The 20,082-nt window shown below is 35.3% G+C and overlaps 2 protein-coding genes and 1 long non-coding RNA gene across 3 annotated transcripts; 1 reads left to right on the forward strand and 2 right to left on the reverse strand.

The window, feature by feature from the left end:
- Window positions 1-529: 529 nt before the first annotated feature.
- On the reverse strand, window positions 530-5,105 carry DDB2 (damaged DNA binding 2). The gene is made up of 11 exons (XM_022036098.2): window positions 4,772-5,105; window positions 4,522-4,612; window positions 4,203-4,330; window positions 3,955-4,077; window positions 3,720-3,808; window positions 3,455-3,575; window positions 3,119-3,210; window positions 2,298-2,427; window positions 1,793-2,041; window positions 1,500-1,696; window positions 530-1,078 (listed from the first exon to the last, which is right to left on the reverse strand). Exons 1-11 carry the CDS (start codon window positions 4,988-4,990, stop codon window positions 850-852), a joined length of 1,668 nt encoding a protein of 555 aa, XP_021891790.1. The 5' UTR covers window positions 4,991-5,105; the 3' UTR covers window positions 530-849.
- A 9,244-nt stretch (window positions 5,106-14,349) lies between these two features.
- On the forward strand, window positions 14,350-16,661 carry CPT4 (Undecaprenyl pyrophosphate synthetase family protein). Its single transcript, XM_022036012.2, has 3 exons — window positions 14,350-15,133; window positions 15,226-15,293; window positions 15,982-16,661. The coding sequence occupies exons 1-3, from the start codon at window positions 14,675-14,677 to the stop codon at window positions 16,466-16,468; spliced, it is 1,014 nt and encodes a 337-aa protein (XP_021891704.2). The 5' UTR covers window positions 14,350-14,674; the 3' UTR covers window positions 16,469-16,661.
- Window positions 16,662-17,520: 859 nt separating this feature from the next.
- Window positions 17,521-19,237, reverse strand: LOC148268988 (uncharacterized). The gene is made up of 3 exons (XR_015816742.1): window positions 18,914-19,237; window positions 18,633-18,703; window positions 17,521-18,389 (listed from the first exon to the last, which is right to left on the reverse strand). It is a non-coding gene; the product is annotated as an uncharacterized LOC148268988 (long non-coding RNA).
- Between the last annotated feature and the right edge of the window lie 845 nt (window positions 19,238-20,082).

The raw sequence follows: 20,082 nt of genomic DNA on the forward strand, positions 1-20,082 counted from the left end.
AAACAAAGAGTATTTGACCCGAAAAAGTAGGTTCGTAACTTCACGTCAATCAGTAATCTATTTCTTGGAACATTAAAACAGTCGTATACCATACTCTTGTAAATAAAAATTAAAAAAAAATTAAATTAAATTTAAAGGGAATATAATTAATATACCTCCTTTTAAAATTTAACTTTGACATCTGACAAGACACCTTGTTAAATGTTACTTCTCTCACACTTTCCTTGGGGAGTAGAGTAGTCAAATTTATGACTTTAATCTTAATTACTATTTTTAATTACCTCTTTACTAAATAACTCATTAATATACTCATCTGTGTCAAGCACGTGCACTTAATTCTGTTCAAAAGTTACTGATTGTAGTTGAGAATCGTTCAAAAACAGAAAACAGTTTCATGGTTGACTCTGCTGATTCGACCACCTCGACCAGAGAAAGAGCAAAGGTTGTAAATGAATCGTCTTGAGTATAACGCTCGGGAAGGAAGAGTTCAAAATCATATTAAAAAGACTGAATCACACACATTTCGATATAGCAGCACCCAACTAAAATCTCATTACGGAAAGACATTCAAAAAGGGTTTATGTAGATTACCCTTTTGAGAAATCTTTACAATTCGGCTAAAAGTTAGCTGTGCAGAGAAACAGAATGGCAAGTTAGGTGTCTTACGTAACTACAGCATCTTCTTGCAAGTGTTAGAAAACTTAAACTTTCTACAAACAGGAGAAAAGGGGTTTGGCAAAACAGGGTACGTAACTGGATGACTCCAAAATCTCTACCGTGGAATCACAAAATCAAACTCCACGATAGTAAATAACTGGTTTCTCATGGAGGCGTCTGCATCTATCACTCTTAACGTTTAGCCTTCCGACCATAGCGAGTTGTTTTAGTTTTCATTTCAAACTCTTTAATTTTAACATTCTTGCCTTTCGAGCTGAACATGTCATCATCCGAATCACGATCACTTCCGTCCAACTTCCGCTTGTTTATCTTCTCATCTCTTCCGCAGACGATAATTTTTCCTTCATCTTTCTGTTCTACATCATCAGACTTCTCTTTCGGCTTCCAAATGTAGAGAGACCTAAAATTAAAACTTTAATTAGGCCACTTAAAGGCAATACTTTTGGGCAAATAACTGCAATGAAGAACAACCAAATAATTACTTTTCCTCTACGTTTAATTAGGCAACCTTTTTCATGCATGTGCCATGAGAGAAGCGGGTAAGAAAAATGCACTTCACCCAAGTCAAAAACATATTTTGCATCGTTTAAAAACCTTTCTCATGATTCTGACACAAAGGGGATAGATAAGAAAGAAAACCAAAAGTTCTTCAATGTAAATAATCTAATTTAGTCCAGTTGGATATAACATATTCACATTTCACCCTTTCTAGTAGGTTTTTGGACTGTATTTCCATCTCAAACACCATACTAATAATTGAACTCCAATTTCAAAGTTACGGTATGTAATAAATCAACAGGGAAAGAGGTTCAGACTCCAACCTCGAACTACCCGATGCCAGAACATCATCCTGTGGATGAAGCTTATTCACTGGAGTAATAGTTGTAATGTTTGGATCCATAACCTCAGCAACTAGTTGCCCTGTACTGATGTCTATGAAATCAATAGGATGCAGAGCTTCTCCATTGTAATTTTCACTGATATACCGACCAATAACAACAAGGGATTCTGATGGATCCTGCATTATAATTTATTTTGGAATGTGAAGATAAAAACAAAATAAATCATGCAGTTTAAAAAAAAAATTATATATCTTCAAGGCAAAGCATATAACCTTTGGATCCCATTCAGCTCTGAAAGGAGTCAAATGTCGGTTGAAATCATGACTATGTACAATCTCTCGGCTCGGCGAATCCAAATTACCAAAGATAGAATCCCATACTCGAAGACGATTGTCCTGCGATGTTGTGAGAATTTTGCTGCCAGACAACGGAGAGAAATATGCAGAGTTGACGACACGTCTGTGAGCAAGATCATAAAGAGATGATCCAGCTTCTAATCGCCGCATATCCCAAATTCGGGCCTGAGGTCATTAAGACATAGATACCGAGTCTACATAAATATTAGACAAATATAATATTTTCATGAAGTTTCCTCTTCTTTAAAGAATATTTTCCAATTATTTTCATGCTTCTTATTTTTATCTATTTTCTTTTTTGCCAGGTCAAGGGAGGATCAGCGAAAGTCAAACCTAGTCATGCACTTGGGAATCCTGGAAATAGCTGCTCCACAACGAGAAAGGGAATACTTACAAGTTAGTAATGAATCTGAAAACTTACAAAATGATCATTTCCACAACTCAAGAGAAGCTCTGGTTGAACAGGACTGCAATGGAGTCCAACAACTTTGCTTCCTTTCTTATGTATCAAAATTGACTCTCCAGTTTTGCTATTGCACCGAACATCCACCCTAAAAGTGCAGCATAACATTAAGCAATCTAGAGTAGATCTCCTCGAAATATACTTTATGTATTAGAATATAAAAATTAGATAAATTGGGCATCTTCTTATCAACTCAAGCTTTGTTGTTTTTGGCTACAATCAATTATTTAGCAAAATGTAGCTATGACACCTTTAATGTAATCAGTTGGTGTTTCAAGGTCTCACTTTCATTTCCTCTTATTATATCTTTACTTTTCATTGATCCCAGTTTCTTAGCTTACAGTGTTAAAAATGAGCATCAAATGAGAGGTTTAGCTCTTAAGCCATATATAATTTAGTTCCTACTGCACAATCAAAACCATCAGTCTAAATTTGTAAACAAATTGATCCGAGTGCTCCTAGTACATATATAGCCAGCATAAGATGTAATAAATCCTAAATTTGCAACTTGTGATCCCTTGAACAGGAGAACTAGAAAAATAATGTCAATGACAGCAACTGCAACCAATTAACATTCTAGGAACGGAAACAGCATAATGATGTACAATAATGACATTCATTAATCTTAATGGTGGATAGGAAAAGGTACAGTGAAGTCTGACAAGGACCTCCTTATACTCCATAAACTGGTTGATCCTCAGCAGGTTCATATTTGTTATATACAATGCATCTTTCAACTGTAACAAAATGAAGCAGCAATAGTGATGAAAAGTACTTACATATGGAGAAACCCAAAGTTATCAGCAACAAGTACCACACCCTTCTCTGAGTTCATATCCATACCATATAGCATTTTCCAACTGCTTGGGCCCTATAAATGCCACAAACAAGGTCAGAATATGAATGTCGTCAAATTCATATTACATGCATATTATATCCCCGATTACTCTGTCAGAAGGAAAAGGAAGGAAAGATGCACCTACTTTAGCTCGCTTAAAATGTTACATCTAATTTGTAAACTTTTTAAACATATCCTCAAAGCAAAAGCAGATTTAAGGGAGTATGTATCATATTCTGCACTAAGGTACAAATCAATCAGTTGGCAAACAAATAACCTGCCAGCCATCAGGATTAAGATTTATCAAAGATGATGAAATTCCCGTCTCCAAGTCAGTGTAACTAACGGTCCCATCAGAGGATGCTGCATATACCATATCACCACTTGTGGGGCTAAATCTGCAAGAATTACAAGGACTGGTCAGAAGTTAAATTAATTGATTGTACATCCACTTAAAGTGAATTTAATATCCATGAACAAGATAAAATGCCACATGGTAAGAAATTGACACAGGTCTACAGCTTTAGGAAGAGAGAGCTCACCTCATATTATTAACTATACAAGAGTGTATATTTCCATAAACTATCTTCTCATACACTTTTTCAAAATCCCACACTCCAACTTGTCCTTTCTGTTACCATGTACAAGAAACAAACAAAAACCAAAGTGAGACAGATGAATAGACAGCGGGATACATTGGCTTCCACTATTCCAGTTAGCAAAATAGCATATGCCTAATAGTGTAATCTGAACAAAGTTTGTGTAGGCGAGACTCACCTTGTCTCCAGATAAAAGGATGTTGTTCTTTGTTGGATGGAACTCCAAGCAGGTTATCCGTCTGCTATGGTATTTGATAACCGCACAGTTCACTTTATCCGGGATCAAGTATGCTGGCTTGACCTGTTGTACAACCGAAAAAAAAAAGGAGAAAATTCGTTGCAAAGAAGACATCATTCCTTAATTGAACCTCTGGAAATAATAAGTTATAAATGATCAATCATGTTGTGGGTTACAAGATGGCTTACTAAAGGAGTTCTAGCTCGAAGTTGGCGTTCAAAGACAAATTCCAAAGGGTTCTTAGTATTTCTACGGCTAGCCGGAATGACCCCATACTCAGTAGTAGCTTTATGAGGACATGTCATTGTTGTGTGGCCTTCAATTGACAAAATAATTTAAAGCTTATAACTAAATGGTAAAATCATCATCCCCCTAACGAGAAAAAAGAACAACAATATGCCATGTGAAAAGAATAACTCAGCATGCAAAACAAGCAAAAAGAAATGGCAAATACTTTAAGATGACATGTTTAACGATGACAATCCACAACCCAGAAGTCAAAATTACCAGGCATTTTGCAGAGGAAGCATGGTTTCCTAGGGCAGTCAATATACGTAGCCCCCCTAAACCCCGCTTCATGACCCGCCTCCTTGCAAACCTTGAAAGCACCACCAAAAAGAAACAAACGCTGAGCATTACAACATAAAACCTAAAAACAGGAATGATAAATGGAAATGAGGATATATATGTCTGTACATATATAGATAATCAAATAAAACAACACCGTGAACACGACGGATTGATGAACGGCTCTTACTTTGCAGACTTTCTTGAGTCTGATAGTAATGGGGACTTTCCCTTTCTTCTTTCCCTCATCCAAATCAAATTTCCCTCCATTTTTTTTATTTCTATCTTCTACTTCTTCTGATTCTGACAAATTATTCTCTTCTTCCTCCTCCTCCTCCTCTTCCTCCGACGAGCTTGTCTCGGAGTCTGACTCTCTCGGGTAAACCATTCTTCTAGTTTCAGGGGCCATTTTGTGTTTCAACTTCACCGAAACGACGACGTTCCGAGACTGCAAGCAGGGAGACAGGAAAACTACAGAAAGAGAGAGAGAGCAGGGGAAATTGGGGCAGAAAGAGGACCGCCTTTAACGGAGAACCGACTTTTCAAGTGCGCGGACACTTTGACGAGCCAAATTACAAAATTGTCCTTTAAAAAAGGGACAGCTTGATATTTGTGTTTTGCCGCGAGCAGAATACACGTACATTGGTGAAAGGGAAAGGATATTCTAGGCATTGAATTTCAGTGTAGGGTTATTTTCGGTATTCAATATTTGATTGTTTGGCGGGAGAGGACGTGGCTTGTCTTCTGCCACGTGTACACTCACGTTGCCCGCGAATCACGAACTCTTAAAACGGAGCGTTTCGCTTTTCCCCCAATGACACCAGCCTCCCTTAGCAGCCTTCTTCGATTCAGGATTATAATCAAAAACATATATATGCGTTTAATTATAATTATGTAAATTATAATTAAAATTTTATATATTAAATAATATCAGAATTGAAAAATAAAATAAAAATTGAATACATTTCAACTAAACGAGACGTTTAAGTAATATCAAATGTATTATGAATTTATCCAAAAAATAAAATTGATAACTTATTTAAACAAACATTTTTTTAATTTAGTTTTAATGGAATATTTATTTAGAATATGTTTAGAAGGAATTAAATGTTGTTTCTGGAATTTATTTTTAAATGATTTTATTTTAACTAATAATAAAATAGAGATTTCTTGTAAAATAATAAAAAAATAAATTTTTTAGGTAAGTCCAAATAAAATTAAATCAAAATATTTGAAGTTATTCTAAAGTTGATGTGTCTCCATTTTTTTCTCTCGGGGAGGACAACGTAATTAGCTTATCCACCTGCGAATTACATTTAATTCACTCATTAGGCCGCATGTCGCCTCAGGCGTATTTCTTTCTCTAACCAAGGTACGCAACACAGCAACTGGCGCATAACTTTTTGCCGCTTCTATCTCATTCGTTTTCTTTTTCCTCATTCTTCTTCTCCAACTACCATCATCCTCTTGTCATGACCCGAATACATAGTTCTGTTTTAAGAAAGTATGTATTCGAGTATAAGATAAAGAGAGAAATAGTGAGAGGATAAATAGAAGGATTTGAAGAAGATAGGGTAAAAATGTCAAGAGGAAGAGATATAAAAGAGGGATATTGAGAGAGAAAGAGAGAAATTTAACGGAAATAATAATAATATATTCATAAATATGTAAATAAATAGTCAAATTCAAGAGTTTGTAGAAAAAATTCTTAAATTTATTGAATAGAGACGAAAAAAAAAAAAAAAGATGGTTAACTAAAAATGTAATAAGTTTAAAAACCTATGGGTTTGGATTTTCTGCTGATATTTTTATAATTCTCTTTGTGCAACCATGCAGATCTTTTACTTTTTAATCTATTTTTTTTTCTATTTGCATTAGGATTCTTATAATACCTTATCATTCAATATCAATTTTGTCTCCAAGGTTGAAATTCAACTTTATATATACTTTTAATTTTTATTTTTATTTTTTTAAATATTATATATAGATATATTACACAGTTTTTTTCTTTTTTGTTTAAAGCAGTTTTTTAAAACAAGCTTTTTAATATATATATATATATCTGTATTTAGTATTTTAGATATATAGAGATTTTTTTTTTTCTTAATGCAGTTTTCTACTGCTGCATCCCACAAAAAATTAGATCTTCTTGGCATGCCCCTCCACACCACCGATGCAGTAGTTACCGGCCGCTCTAGTCGCTCAGTCTCTTACTGCCGCTGTAATATTTTATTTTATTTTTTTAAAAAAAAATAAAATTTTAGATAAATCCACTAAAAAATAAAAAACATTAACTACTTATCTAATGTTGAGAATAATTTTTTTACTGTTAAATTTATATATTCTATCTATATCTAATATATTATATGTATATACGATAAGCACTTTCTTAAAAGATTTAGGAGATTGAAATTTAATAAATATAAATAAGATTTTCTTTCTTATAGTAGTATATTAGAGAATAAACATTGAAACAGCTCTGGAATTTTCCTTTTTCTGAAATTTTAAAAGGAAATGTATACGTAAGAAAAATTCTAAGTACGGAAGGAGAATAAAAATTTTGATTAATATCCCTTACACAATAATCTAAACATACTAAACGTATGAAAGAATAAACTAAATAAAGTAAATATTATAGATGAATATTATAAACAAAATTATGAAATCTTTAGACATTTACTCGCCGTCTTCCTGCGATACGGGCTCAAGAACCAAGTCTTCCTGATCTGAAATGGTTAAATAAGGAATGAGCTACACTAACCCAGCAAAGATATCACACTATCTCACTGTCACAAAAGTAAAGGTTGGTAGAAAACAAAAACGATCAATTGAGCATAATTTATAACAAACTCATTTATCAATGATAAAAACTTTTACTATCCACTTATCTCGGTGAGATTCATGAAAACAACTTATAATGAACAATAACATCATAAATATCATAAGATCATGCACACTCTATAATATAACACATATCATACTTTTATATTTCAATCATCAGGCAACAAATTTTCTCTTTTATCAGTCTACTAGTATCCATGGGGATTTATAGGGGGTCCCTGCTACACGTGAACCATTCACATTAATAACTTAATTACAGGGTTGTCCCCATACCCCGTCCGGTATGGGCGCCAAAATACATAAAGTCTCCATACCCCGTCCGATATGAGAGACCACGTTCTCGGTAGGGTTCTCTATGGACCCAGTCCGTTCACCATCTCCCAGGATATCTAGTTAGACTGTCGATATTACCCATTTATCAATTCACATACCTTTTTTCATTTTTCTTAATCTCAATTATCCAATCAAACATAAACACGTAAACTAGTAATGGACACCAAACAAGGCAACACAACATCGGGTTCACAATAATTCAAACCATAATAAATAAAACCGTGATTCATGTATACGAAATCATAGAATAAACACATCAAACATCATACTACATTCAAAACTGTAAAATAAATTGAACAACACCTGACCGAAAAATACATCAGATTCGGGCTCAATTAGCAATCTTAATTAATTATACATATCTATTAATTAATAAAATATCGTTTTATCATTTATTAAGCTTTAATGTCGTGATAGGAAATAGAGTGAGAGATCCTTACTTGTTTCGGAGTCTGAAATCGGGTTCTCACTGCGCCTACGGGCAATCCCTAGATTCCCTGAATTTTTTTATGGGAATTGAAACCCACTTCCAGTACTTGCACGTGTCTCGAAAGAACTCAAAATCAAACCCAGAGCCTACTCAAAATCTGTGTGTAATCAAATCTGGGTCATCCGCACGCATGAGATCTGGGCCGTCCGTGCGCGCGGGAACGGATTTGGACCGTCCAATCGCGCGCACGCGGATTGTCCACGTGTCTCCGTCCTGCATGGATTCCCGCGTCAGCGTCCCTGCCATGCAGCGTATCCTAGTATGCCGGGACTACTGACCGGGCTGCTAACGTGGTACAATTTTTTTAAATTACATTTTGACCCTCAATTTTCGATTTTCTTTTCAAAATACCTACAGAATCTAAATTTTTACTCATTTTTTCTAAAATTAATTTCAATTAAATCCCAAAAATAATTTTACCTCATTTTATCATTATTATTATTTTTATTTCTATTAAATTAAATTAAAATATATAATTATTACAAATAAATTAATTATTAAAATGAAATAAAACTAAAATAATTATATCTAATATATTATATGTATATACAATAAGCACTTTCTTAAAAGATTTAGGAGATTGAAATTTAATAAATATAAATAAGACTTTCTTTCTTATAGTAGTATATTAGAGAATAAATATTGAAACAACTCTGGAATTTTAAAAGAAAATGTATATGTAAGAAAAATTCTAAGTGCGGAAGGAGAATAAAATTTTTGATTAATATCCCTTACACAATAATCTAAACATACTAAACGTATGAAAGAATAAACTAAATAAAGTAAATATTATAGATGAATGTTATAAATAAAACTATAAAATCTTTAGACATCTACTCGCCGTCTTCCTGCGAAACGGGCTCAGGAACCAAGTCTTCCTGATCTGAAATAGTTAAATAAGGAATGAGCTACACTAACTGTAGCGCTCGGACCGAGAAAGAGAAAAAAAAAAGTCACATCAGCAGTCCCGGCCAATCGGGACCTGCCACGTGGCAAAACCACGTCGTTCCAAAAAGGACCACGTTAGCGATCCGCGTGGGCGCGATCGGACGGCCCAGATCAAGCGTGCGATCGGACGGCCCAGATTTAATCAAAAACAGACGGTCCAGATTAAAACAAAATGGACGGCTGAGATCAAAAGGCAAGGGGTTATAAATAGAACCCCCACACCAGACCACAAACCCTAGCCGCCTGCCGCTCGCCGGAGAAGACGAACCAGAAGCCGACCGCCGCCACCCGCCGCCGCACCGGAGGAACTTCCGATCGCCGATCGAGGTAAATTTCGCACCCCCGACTCGTTTTTCCACGCTGATTCCTCCTGTGGCCAAATCGGAGCCAAAATCCCGGCCAAACGGCCGGAATGCACGGCCGAAGCCCAGCGGCGCCGCCGCGCCCTTCTTGATTTTTGCCTCAGATGAGGCCCTTCCCGGCTTCCGTTTGATGCAAATTTTATATCACCGTGATCACCACTCTTTTCTCTACAGGTTGACCAGAGCTGAATCACCAAAACACGAACCTTGCTGGAGAGCTGCCGCACCCGAGAGCGCCGCCGCCGGTAAGCTCCGTTTTTCCGTGATTTTTTGGCCCCCCGAGGGCCCTAGGGTTGTTTTCTCGCAGGGACCGATGCAAGTGTGGCCGAATTCGGCCGGAAACGGCCGAAAACAGCCAACCCGAGGCGAATCGCCGCCGCCAGCGGCGGCGCCGTCGCCGGAGCACGGCGGAGCCGCCGTGCCAGAGTTGCGATTTGGGCCGAAAAGGGCCATGGGCCTAATTTGGGATTTTTTTTTGGAACACGTGCAGGTACCAGTAGTGCGTTTCAGTTCCCCGAGGAAAATTCAGGGAAAATTAGGGACAGCCTGTAGGCGCACTGTGAAGCCGTGTAAGGACCCCGAAACGAGTAAGGACCCCTCACCCTATTTCCTATCACGGTTTTAAAGTTCAATAAATGATAAAACGGTATTTCATGAATCAACGAATGTGTGAAATTGCTTAAGGTCGCTAATGGAGCCCGAGTCTAGTGTATTTGTCGGTTAACTGTTATTTGGCCTGTTTTACAGTCTTCAATGCAGCATGAGGTTCGATGTTTTCATTTTATGGTTTCGTATGCATATTGTACTGTTTTATTGATTATGGATTGAATGACTGGGGTGTTGATACTGCATGTTGTCTGTTTGGCATAAATTATCGTTTAGCTTGTTTGTATGTGATTGAAAATGCTGACTGAGGAAAAAGGCGAATGAAAGATTACGTGAATGGAAATTGTATAATGTGTTCAGCCTGACTAGATATCCTGGGAGATGGTGGACGGACCGGGTCCATAGGGAACCCTACCGGGATTGTGGTCTCCCATACCGGACGGAGTATGGAGATCTTATGTGTTTTGGCACCCATACCGGACGGGGTATGGGGACGGCCCGTTTCACCCTCATACCGGACGGGGTAATGAGGTCTATGGTTTGACGCCCATACCAGACGGGGTATAGGGACGGTCCTAGAATATGATCTCAAGTGTTAAGGATTAACGGGTAGCGGGACCCCTATGGATCCCCATGGATACTAGTGGGCTGGTAAATGAGGAAAATATGTTGTGAAACTACTGAATTACGAAGAGTGTGATAGGTATTATGTTATACAATTCATATATATGTTTTCATGATGATGATGATGTTATTGCTTTCGTATATTATTTTATAAATTTCACTGAGGGGCGTAAATGGTAAAGGTTTTATTTTCGATAAAAGGATTTGTTGTAAATTATGCTCCATTGGTCTTTTTTGTGTTTTTTCTACCCACCTTTACCTCCGTGACGGTGAGATATCGTGATGTCTTTACTGGGTAAGTGTAGCTCATTCCTTATTTAATCATTTCGGATCAAGAGGACATCGTTCCCGAGCCACTTCGGCAGGAGGACGACGAAGGGGACGCCTAAGGACTCCATAGTCACATTCGTAGTTTTTACTTTCAAGTTTCTCCTTTAAGTAGTTTAATCTTTTATATTTTGAGCACGTTTTTCTGGTTTCAGTGTAAGGGATGTTAATCAAATTTTGCTTCGCTTCCGCATTGACATTTTAATATACATTTCATACAAAATTTCCGGGGCGCTACACTAACCCAGCAAAGATATCACATTATCTCACTGTCACAGAAGTAAAGGTTGGTAGAAAACAAAAACGACCAACTGAGCATAATTTATAACAAACTCATTTATCAATGATAAAAACTTTTACTATCCACTTATCTCGGTGAGATTCATGAAAACAACTTATGAGGAACAATAACATCATAAATATCATAAGATCATGCACACTCTGCAATATAACACATATCATACTTTTATATTTCAATCATCAGGCAACAAATTTTCTCTTTTATCAGTCTACTAGTATCCATGGGGATTTATAGGGGGTCCCTGCTACACTTGAACCATTCACATTAATAACTTAATTACAGGGTTGTCCCCATACCCCGTCCGGTATGGGCGCCAAAATACATAAAGTCTCCATACCCCGTCCGATATGAGAGACCACGTTCCCGGTAGGGTTCTCTATGGACCCAGTCCGTTCACCATCTCCCAGGATATCTAGTTAGACTGTCGACATTATCCATTTATCAATTCACATACCTTTTTTCATTTTTCTTAATCTCAATTATCCAATCAAACATAAACACGTAAACTAGTAATGGACACCAAACAAGGCAACACAACATTGGGTTCACAATAATTCAAACCATAATAAATGAAACCGTGATTCATGTATACGAAATCATAGAATAAACACATCAAACACCATACTACATTCAAAACTGTAAAATAAATCGAACAACACCTGACCGAAAAATATATCAGATTCGGGCTCAATTAGCAATCTTAATTAATTATACATATCTATTAATTAATAAAATATCGTTTTATCATTTATTAAGCTTTAATGTCGTGATAGAAAATAGAGTGAGATATCCTTACTTGTTTCGGAGTCTGAAATCGGATTCTCACTGCGCCTACGGGTAGTCCCTAGATTTCCTGAATTTTTTTTATGGGAATTGAAACCCACTTCCAGTACTTGCACGTGTCTCGAAAGAACTCAAAATCAAACCCAGAGCCTACTCAAAATCTGTGTGTGATCAAATCTGGGTCATCCGCACGCATGAGATCTGGGCCGTCCGTGCGCACGGGAACAGATTTAGACCGTCCGATTGCGCGCACGCGGATTGTCCACGTTTCTCCGTCCCGCGTGGATTCCCGCGTCAGCGTCCCTGCCACGCGGCGTATCCTCGTATGCCGGGACTACTGACCGGGCTGCTGACGTGGCACAATTTTTTTAAATTACATTTTGACCCTCAATTTTCGATTTTCTTTTCAAAATACCTACAGAATCTAAATTTTTACTCATTTTTTCTAAAATTAATTTCAATTAAATCCCAAAAATAATTTTACCTCATTTTATCATTATTATTATTTTTATTTATATTAAATTAAATTAGAATATATAATTATTACAAATAAATTAATTATTAAAATGAAATAAAACTAAAATAATTATAATAAAAAAAATAATAAAAAGTTTGTGTGTTACAAACATAAACAACAAATAATTAAAAAAAAAAAGTTTCTCGATTAGATAAATCCATCAGAAAATTAAAGATATTAACTATTTATCTAATATTGAGAATATTTTTTTTGCAATTAAATTTATATATTCTATCTATATCTAATATATTATATGTATATACAATAACCACTTTTTGAAAAAATTTGAGAGATTGAAATTTTAATAAATATAAATAATTTTTTTTTATAGTAGTATATTAGGGAATGAACATGAATAACAAATAATTTTAAAAAAATTATTAATTAAAAAATAAAAAACTTTAACTATGAGTACCATAATTATAATAAATACAATTATAATAAAATAAAAATTTATTGTAAAATAATAAAAATTGAGTTTCTAAATAATTCTAAATAAATTAAGTCAATATATTTTTAGTTCTTCTAAAATTGATATGTCCTCATTCTTCTTGGGAGGGATTGGGAAGAAGAACAAAAATAAATTTTTATTTTTTTAAATTTCTATTTATAAAAATAAAAATAATAAAATTTATATTATACAAGTATGTCACGTGGCAATTATATAGCAATCATATAATACATATTAAGCAAAATAAATATATCGTATGACTACCTTATTTGTTATGTATATATAATTTTAACTATTTTTAAATAATTATTTATCGCAATAAATTAGAAAATATTTAAAATTACATTATAAATATATATATATAATTACATGGTGATTTATTTAAAAGATACGAATTTAATTTTTTAAAAAAACTCACAAGTAATAAATTTATTATTTTAGGAAAAGAAACAGAAATAAGGTATGAGTGTCTATAAAAATCTAAGATAAAGGAAGAAAAATAAATTATTTATAAAAGAGAGACTGAGAAAAAAAAGTAGATATTAATTATGAAATAATATTTATTTATATATGGAAGAAAAAAATAATAATAATTTTTTTTAAAATGAATATGCAAAATAATTTGAGACGGACGTTGTAAGAAGAATAGTGATTCGTGAAGGAAACTGAAATAAGCCACACCTGCCCTTTTCTCTCAGTGCATTTTTCCTTATCTATTTTCCTACTCTCTTCAAATCCCACTTTATTTATTTATTTTTTGTGTATTTTATATATTAATTATAATTTTTTATAATATTTAATTTAATAAAATTAATATTTAGTATTTTTATTATATTATAATTAACATATATATTATTAAATTAATGAATATGTTACTTTATTAAAAAAAATATTAATATTTCATTTGAATATATATATATATATATATACCATTTTTTTGTTGTTGTTGTTATTGTAATCATAAACACCATACTTCATTTATAAATACACATATATGTTTAAAAATAAAGTCACGTCTCTATATTTATAAATCCCCAAAGAAACAATATTCTGATTGACAAAAAAAAAAAGTCCAAATTAGGTATTATATATATATATATATGTTTTTTTAAAAAAAAATTTTTTTGTGGGATTCGTTAACTCTGTTTATTCACAAATTTTTCTCGTAAGGACAAGAGGATAGAAGAAAAAAGAACAAAGAGGAAATGGTGGCTTTTCTTCTTCTCGTCAATTCACACCCTAAATCATATCCAGCACTTGACGATTTAAAGCCACAACAATGAAATTGGAAGGCATACGGAATTCTAGATGAAATGCAGCAAGAAAAAACGACGTCGTAAGTCATCATCACCTTCTTGTCCTCTCCCCTCGCTAATGGTTTCCTCTCTCCTCCACTGCGGCTTTATTAGTCGCCCTAAACGGTGCCGAAGTGGTGGTATCAAAGACAACAGCGAGTCGCCACGACAGCCAATCAACAGAAACCGAAACGCCACTATCCTAATCGGGGATAATGTTATCTCTGAACCTCCCTGTTCAGGTCCCAAACACTTTCCCTCCGCTCAAACCTAAGCCTACTCTCTCGTCGTCACAAGTGACGGGAACAGCAACTGGAATTGTTCCGACCACCGGCTTGTCATCCTGCTCCTCTCAAATCTCCATAGCCAAACGCCACGAGCTTCGGGCAACCACCGCCGGGAACGTCGCTATCCAGGAAGAGGATAATGATGGGAGTATGGTCGCCGGGGAGGAGGAGCTGCCGGAGGGGCTCCAAAGAGACCTGATGCCGAAGCACGTGGCAATTATCATGGACGGAAACGTAAGGTGGGCAAAACAGAGGGGTTTGCCGTCGTCGGGGGGCCACCAGGCCGGCGTTGAGTCTCTGAGGAAAATCGTGGAACTCTGCGGCAGATGGGGGATTCAGGTTCTCACCGTTTTCGCCTTCTCGACAGATAATTGGATTCGGCCCAAGGTTAGCAAAGTATCCTCTACGAGGCTTTCTTCTTTACCTTTCCCTTATTGTCGTCTTCCGATGGTGAGTGATTAGGTTTGGTTGTACTGCAGGTGGAGGTTGATTTCTTGATGAGCTTGTTCGAAAGATCTTTGAAAACAGAAGTGCATAAACTTGCGAAGTAAGTGTGATTCTATCTTATCAATTTCGGGAAAATTTGGAGAAGAATTTCACTTAAACAGTAATTGAATGATTCCAATGGCTCCTTTTCTCTCTAGTAAGACAATTCAAAATTGATTTGAAATGAGTGGTGCTTCCTCTCTTCTCTGTTCATATTGTGCAGATGCCTCTTTTCTTTTATTTTAGAATACGGTTATCTCCTTTGAGTTCAGATATGAAAAAACGACGTCGTAAGTCATCATTCTCCCTTCTGTCTCTTTCCTCTGCTCTTCTTTCTCAATCGTATTTTCTTCCCAACTTTCCATTCCCTTAATCTAGTAAACCTAATGAGTCAAGGCCCGGACAGTTTATTTTCTTAACATGTTATGTTTTCTTTTGGTAAAAATATAACAAATAAGTATCTTTATCTAGATACATTACTGTTATTTTTCTAAATTAGTACTTAAAAGTGCTTTGAGAAAATTCTCAAACACTTATGCTTTGAACATATTTATGTAGACAAATCGCATTATTATCGTGAAACCAGAAAGCTTTGTTTTCTATTGCTCAGAGCTAGAATATCTGCTAAATGCTGCAAGAGATCTTTGATACTGGTATTTGTCATTTGAGGGAAGAAACCAGATATAAATTTGTGTCAAATTCTTTTTTGTGATTTTGGCTTTAGCAATTTCTGTCCTCATCTTTAACAGGCAAGGTATTAGAATATCCATAATTGGGGATTCATCCAAGCTCTCAAAGTCTCTTCAAACCACCATAACTGAGGTAGAGGAGATGACGAAACACAATTCCAGACTCCAACTCATTGTAGCAGTCAGCTACAGTGGGAAATATGATGTTCTACAGGCCTGCAGAAGCATTGCCCAGAAAGTCAAAGAAGGCTCTATCCAACTTGATGACATTAATGAGCAACTGATTGAGCAAGAACTAGAAACAAATTGTACCGAATTCCCTTACCCAGATCTGCTAATTAGAACCAGTGGAGAACTTAGGGTCAGTAACTTCTTACTGTGGCAATTGGCTTACACAGAACTCTACTTTGCACCAGACCTATGGCCTGATTTTGGGAAGGAGGAGTTTGCAGAGGCATTAACTTCGTTTCAGCAGAGGCAGAGACGCTATGGCGCTCGCTCGCAGCTGACGGAGAAAGACAAGGGTATCTCTGGATTGATTGGTTAGTTCATCAAGGTCTGATATATACTTGATATATGAGGTAAAAAAATGTTGTATACTTAGTAGAAAAGTTTTAGTCCACTGTAAAGAATCTATTGAAAATCACTTCAGCCCTTCCATTATAAAGGATGTTAAGAGGGGTATGACATAATTGTAGGCTATAAGTTACACCAGTTAATTTTACTAAATCTTTTTATCATTATTTGTCTGTTATTTTTATTATAATCTTATAATAATATATCGGATTCGAATTATTTAATTTTTTTAAAAAAAATTCTATAGTATTTTATTAATATTGTATCGATGTTAACTTAAAAGAAGAAGATTGACATTGAACAAAGTTTAAGACTACAAATAATACCTTGTTAGATAGCAAAATTCTTACGGATGAATATGTGACGGATTTCAAACAAGTTTGGTAAAACTCGAATCTTACCCACATTACAAACTACATTTGATGTGCATATGTTTTTCAATTTTTTTTTTTTGTTATGATAGTTATATACATAGTGTCCTTTTTAGGGATTTATTATGATATATAAAAAAATAAAATCTTCGTAATATAATTAATTTATTATAGTAGTTTAATGCCAAAAAAAATACTCGAGATAATTTGTTTGTTGTTTGAGATAATATATTTGTTGTCTATGAGCACTCGTGATTTATAATATTTTAATCTTTTCATTTGATAGAATAAAAATAAAATACGAGTATTTAGAAAGTTGACTTTAACAAAGTAACACTAGATTACTAATTTTGTAAGTTTTTATTTTATTTTATTTATCTAGTCAATTTATATAATTATTCTATTAATTTCTTCATTTTTTTAAAATATATATCATTATAATAGTATAATTAAAAAAATATTCGTAATAAATATATTTTTATTACTTATTTTATTTTATGAATATTATTTTTTAACACGTAATTACTTATATTTTCTTAGAACTCAAATAAGTAATTGAAAAAAATTAAGGTAGTTTGATCTATATATATTTTTTGCTATAATTATTTGTTTATAAATAAAAATATTTGAACTTAAAATAAATTTTGCCCAATATAACGTATATAGTTATAGTCATTCAAGCCCACCCCAGAGAATTATGAGACCAGACCTGAACAAGCCCTTTTTGGAAATGTTTGGATTTAAGACACCAACGTTAATCTTGTAGCTGAAACAAGTCATAGTATACATTTGTGTGTGTATATATATATATATGTATATATATATCTTCTCTATGCTACTTTCTTCAGCACGACATTGAGCTCATAGTTGACCGACACAAAATTTTTACTCATGAATTGTTAATCTCTACCTCTCTCTCTCTCTCTCTATCTATGTATATATATATATATATATGTATATTATAATTTATTACACATGTACACGTGTATGCATACATATGGCCAATATTAAAATATCATGCATACAATCACCTAACACACACAAATGCATTGAAGAATGTTGAATTGAATGTTTGTCACTCTTATGATTAAATTACACGTGACCGCTCAATAAACGTCGGATTAATGACCAAATGGCTAACTGCCCTAGCTACTCTAGTATACGTGTATGTACCATATATATATATATATTTTTTTTTAAAAAAAATAAAAATAAAAATAAAAATTTATACATTTTTAATAAGTAAATAACACTCACAAATTAATAATATAAAATTGATCTTTTAATAAAAAATCATCAATCACACTAGACTCGGACTCCATTAGCAACCTTAAGCAATTTCACACATGCGTTAATTCAAGAAATACCGTTTTATCATTTTGAACTTTAATACCGTGATAGGAAATAGGGTGAGGGGTCCTTACTTGTTTTCGGGATCCGAATACGATTCACAGTGCGCCTGCAGGCCGTCCCTAATTTTCCCTGAATTTTTCCCGGGGAACTGAAACACACTAACAGTACCTGCACGTATTCCAAAAAAAATCCAAATTAGGCCCAGGGCCCCTTTCGGACCAAATCGCAACTCCGGCACGGCGGCTCTGCCGTGCTCCGGCGACGGCGCCGCCGCTGGCGGCGGCGAGTCGCCTCGGGTTGGCTGTTTTCGGCCGTTTTCGGCCGAATTCGGCCACGCTCGCATTGGTCCTTGTCAGAAAACAACCCTAGGGCCCTCGGGGGGCCAAAAAATCACGGAAAAACGGAGCTTACCGGCGGCGGCGCTCTCGGGTGCAGCGGCTCTCCGGCGAGGTTCGTGTTTTGGTGATTCGGCTCCGGTCAACCTGTAGAGAAAAGAATGGTGATCACGGTGATATAAAAATTGCATCAAACGGAGGCCGGGAAGGGCCTCGTCGGAGGCAAAAACCGAGAGGGGGCGCGGCGGCGCCGCTGGGCTTCGGCCGCGTATTCCGGCCGTTTGGCCGGGATTTTGGCCTCGATTTGGCCATAGGAGGAATCAGCGGGGAAAAACGAGTCGGGGGTATGAAATTTACCTCGATCGGCGGTCGAAAATTTCCCCGGTGCGGCGGCGAGTGGCGGCGGGTGGCGGCGGTCGGCCTCTGGTTCGTCTTCTCCGGCGAGCGGCTGGCGGCTAGGGTTTTTGGTCTGGTGTGGGGGTTCTATTTATAACCCATTGCCTTTTGATCGCAGCCGTTCATTTCGTTTTAATCTGGGCCGTTCGTTTTTGATTGAATCTGGGCCGTCCGTGCGTTTGAATCTGGGCCGTCCGATCACGCGATTGATCTGGGCCGTCGGATCGCACCCACGCGGATCGCCAACGTGGCTCCTTTCGGAGTGACGCGATCTTGCCACGTGGCAGGCCCTGGTTGGCCGGGACTGCTGACCGGGCTTGCTGACGTGGCTGCTGACGTGGCCCCCCCCCCCCCCCCCCCCCCCTTTTTTTTTTTTTTTTTTTCCTCCTTTCCGGGTGCTACAACGAGCACTCGTGATTTATAATATTTTAATCTTTTCATTTGATAGAATAAAAATAAAATACGAGTATTTAGAAAGTTAACTTTAACAAAGTAACACTAGATTACTAATTTTGTAAGTTTTTATTTTATTTTATTTATCTAGTCAATTTATATAATTATTCTATTAATTTCTTCATATTTTTTAAAATATATATCATTATAATAGTATAATTAAAAAATATTCGTAATAAATATATTTTTATTACTTATTTTATTTTATGAATATTATTTTTTAACACGTAATTACTTATATTTTCTTAGAACTCAAATAAGTAATTGAAAAAAATTAAGGTAGTTTGATCTATATATATTTTTTGCTATAATTATTTGTTTATAAATAAAAATATTTGAACTTAAAATAAATTTTGCCCAATATAACGTATATAGTTATAGTCATTCAAGCCCACCCCAGAGAATTATGAGACCAGACCTGAACAAGCCCTTTTTGGAAATGTTTGGATTTAAGACACCAACGTTAATCTTGTAGCTGAAACAAGTCATAGTATACATTTGTGTGTGTATATATATATATGTGTATATATATATCTTCTCTATGCTACTTTCTTCAGCACGACATTGAGCTCATAGTTGACCGACACAAAATTTGTACTCATGAATTGTTAATCTCTCTCTCTCTCTCTCTATATGTATATATATATGTATATTATAATTTATTATATATGTACACG

This window comes from Carica papaya, chromosome 2 (assembly GCF_054855325.1).
Source record: "Carica papaya isolate Zhongbai chromosome 2, ASM5485532v1, whole genome shotgun sequence".
Taxonomy (NCBI): domain Eukaryota; kingdom Viridiplantae; phylum Streptophyta; class Magnoliopsida; order Brassicales; family Caricaceae; genus Carica; species Carica papaya.

Coding starts and splice junctions, on each gene's coding strand:
- DDB2 (XM_022036098.2), bottom strand. CDS start 4,990: ATGGCCCCTGAAACTAGAAGAATGGTTTACCCGAGAGAGTCAGACTCC. Junction 2,042..2,297: donor GTTGTGGAAATGATCATTTT/GTAAGTTTTCAG, acceptor TAATGACCTCAG/GCCCGAATTTGGGATATGCG. Junction 1,079..1,499: donor CTGGCATCGGGTAGTTCGAG/GTTGGAGTCTGA, acceptor TTTTAATTTTAG/GTCTCTCTACATTTGGAAGC.
- CPT4 (XM_022036012.2), top strand. CDS start 14,675: ATGTTATCTCTGAACCTCCCTGTTCAGGTCCCAAACACTTTCCCTCCG. Junction 15,134..15,225: donor ATAATTGGATTCGGCCCAAG/GTTAGCAAAGTA, acceptor GTTGTACTGCAG/GTGGAGGTTGATTTCTTGAT. Junction 15,294..15,981: donor GAAGTGCATAAACTTGCGAA/GTAAGTGTGATT, acceptor CATCTTTAACAG/GCAAGGTATTAGAATATCCA.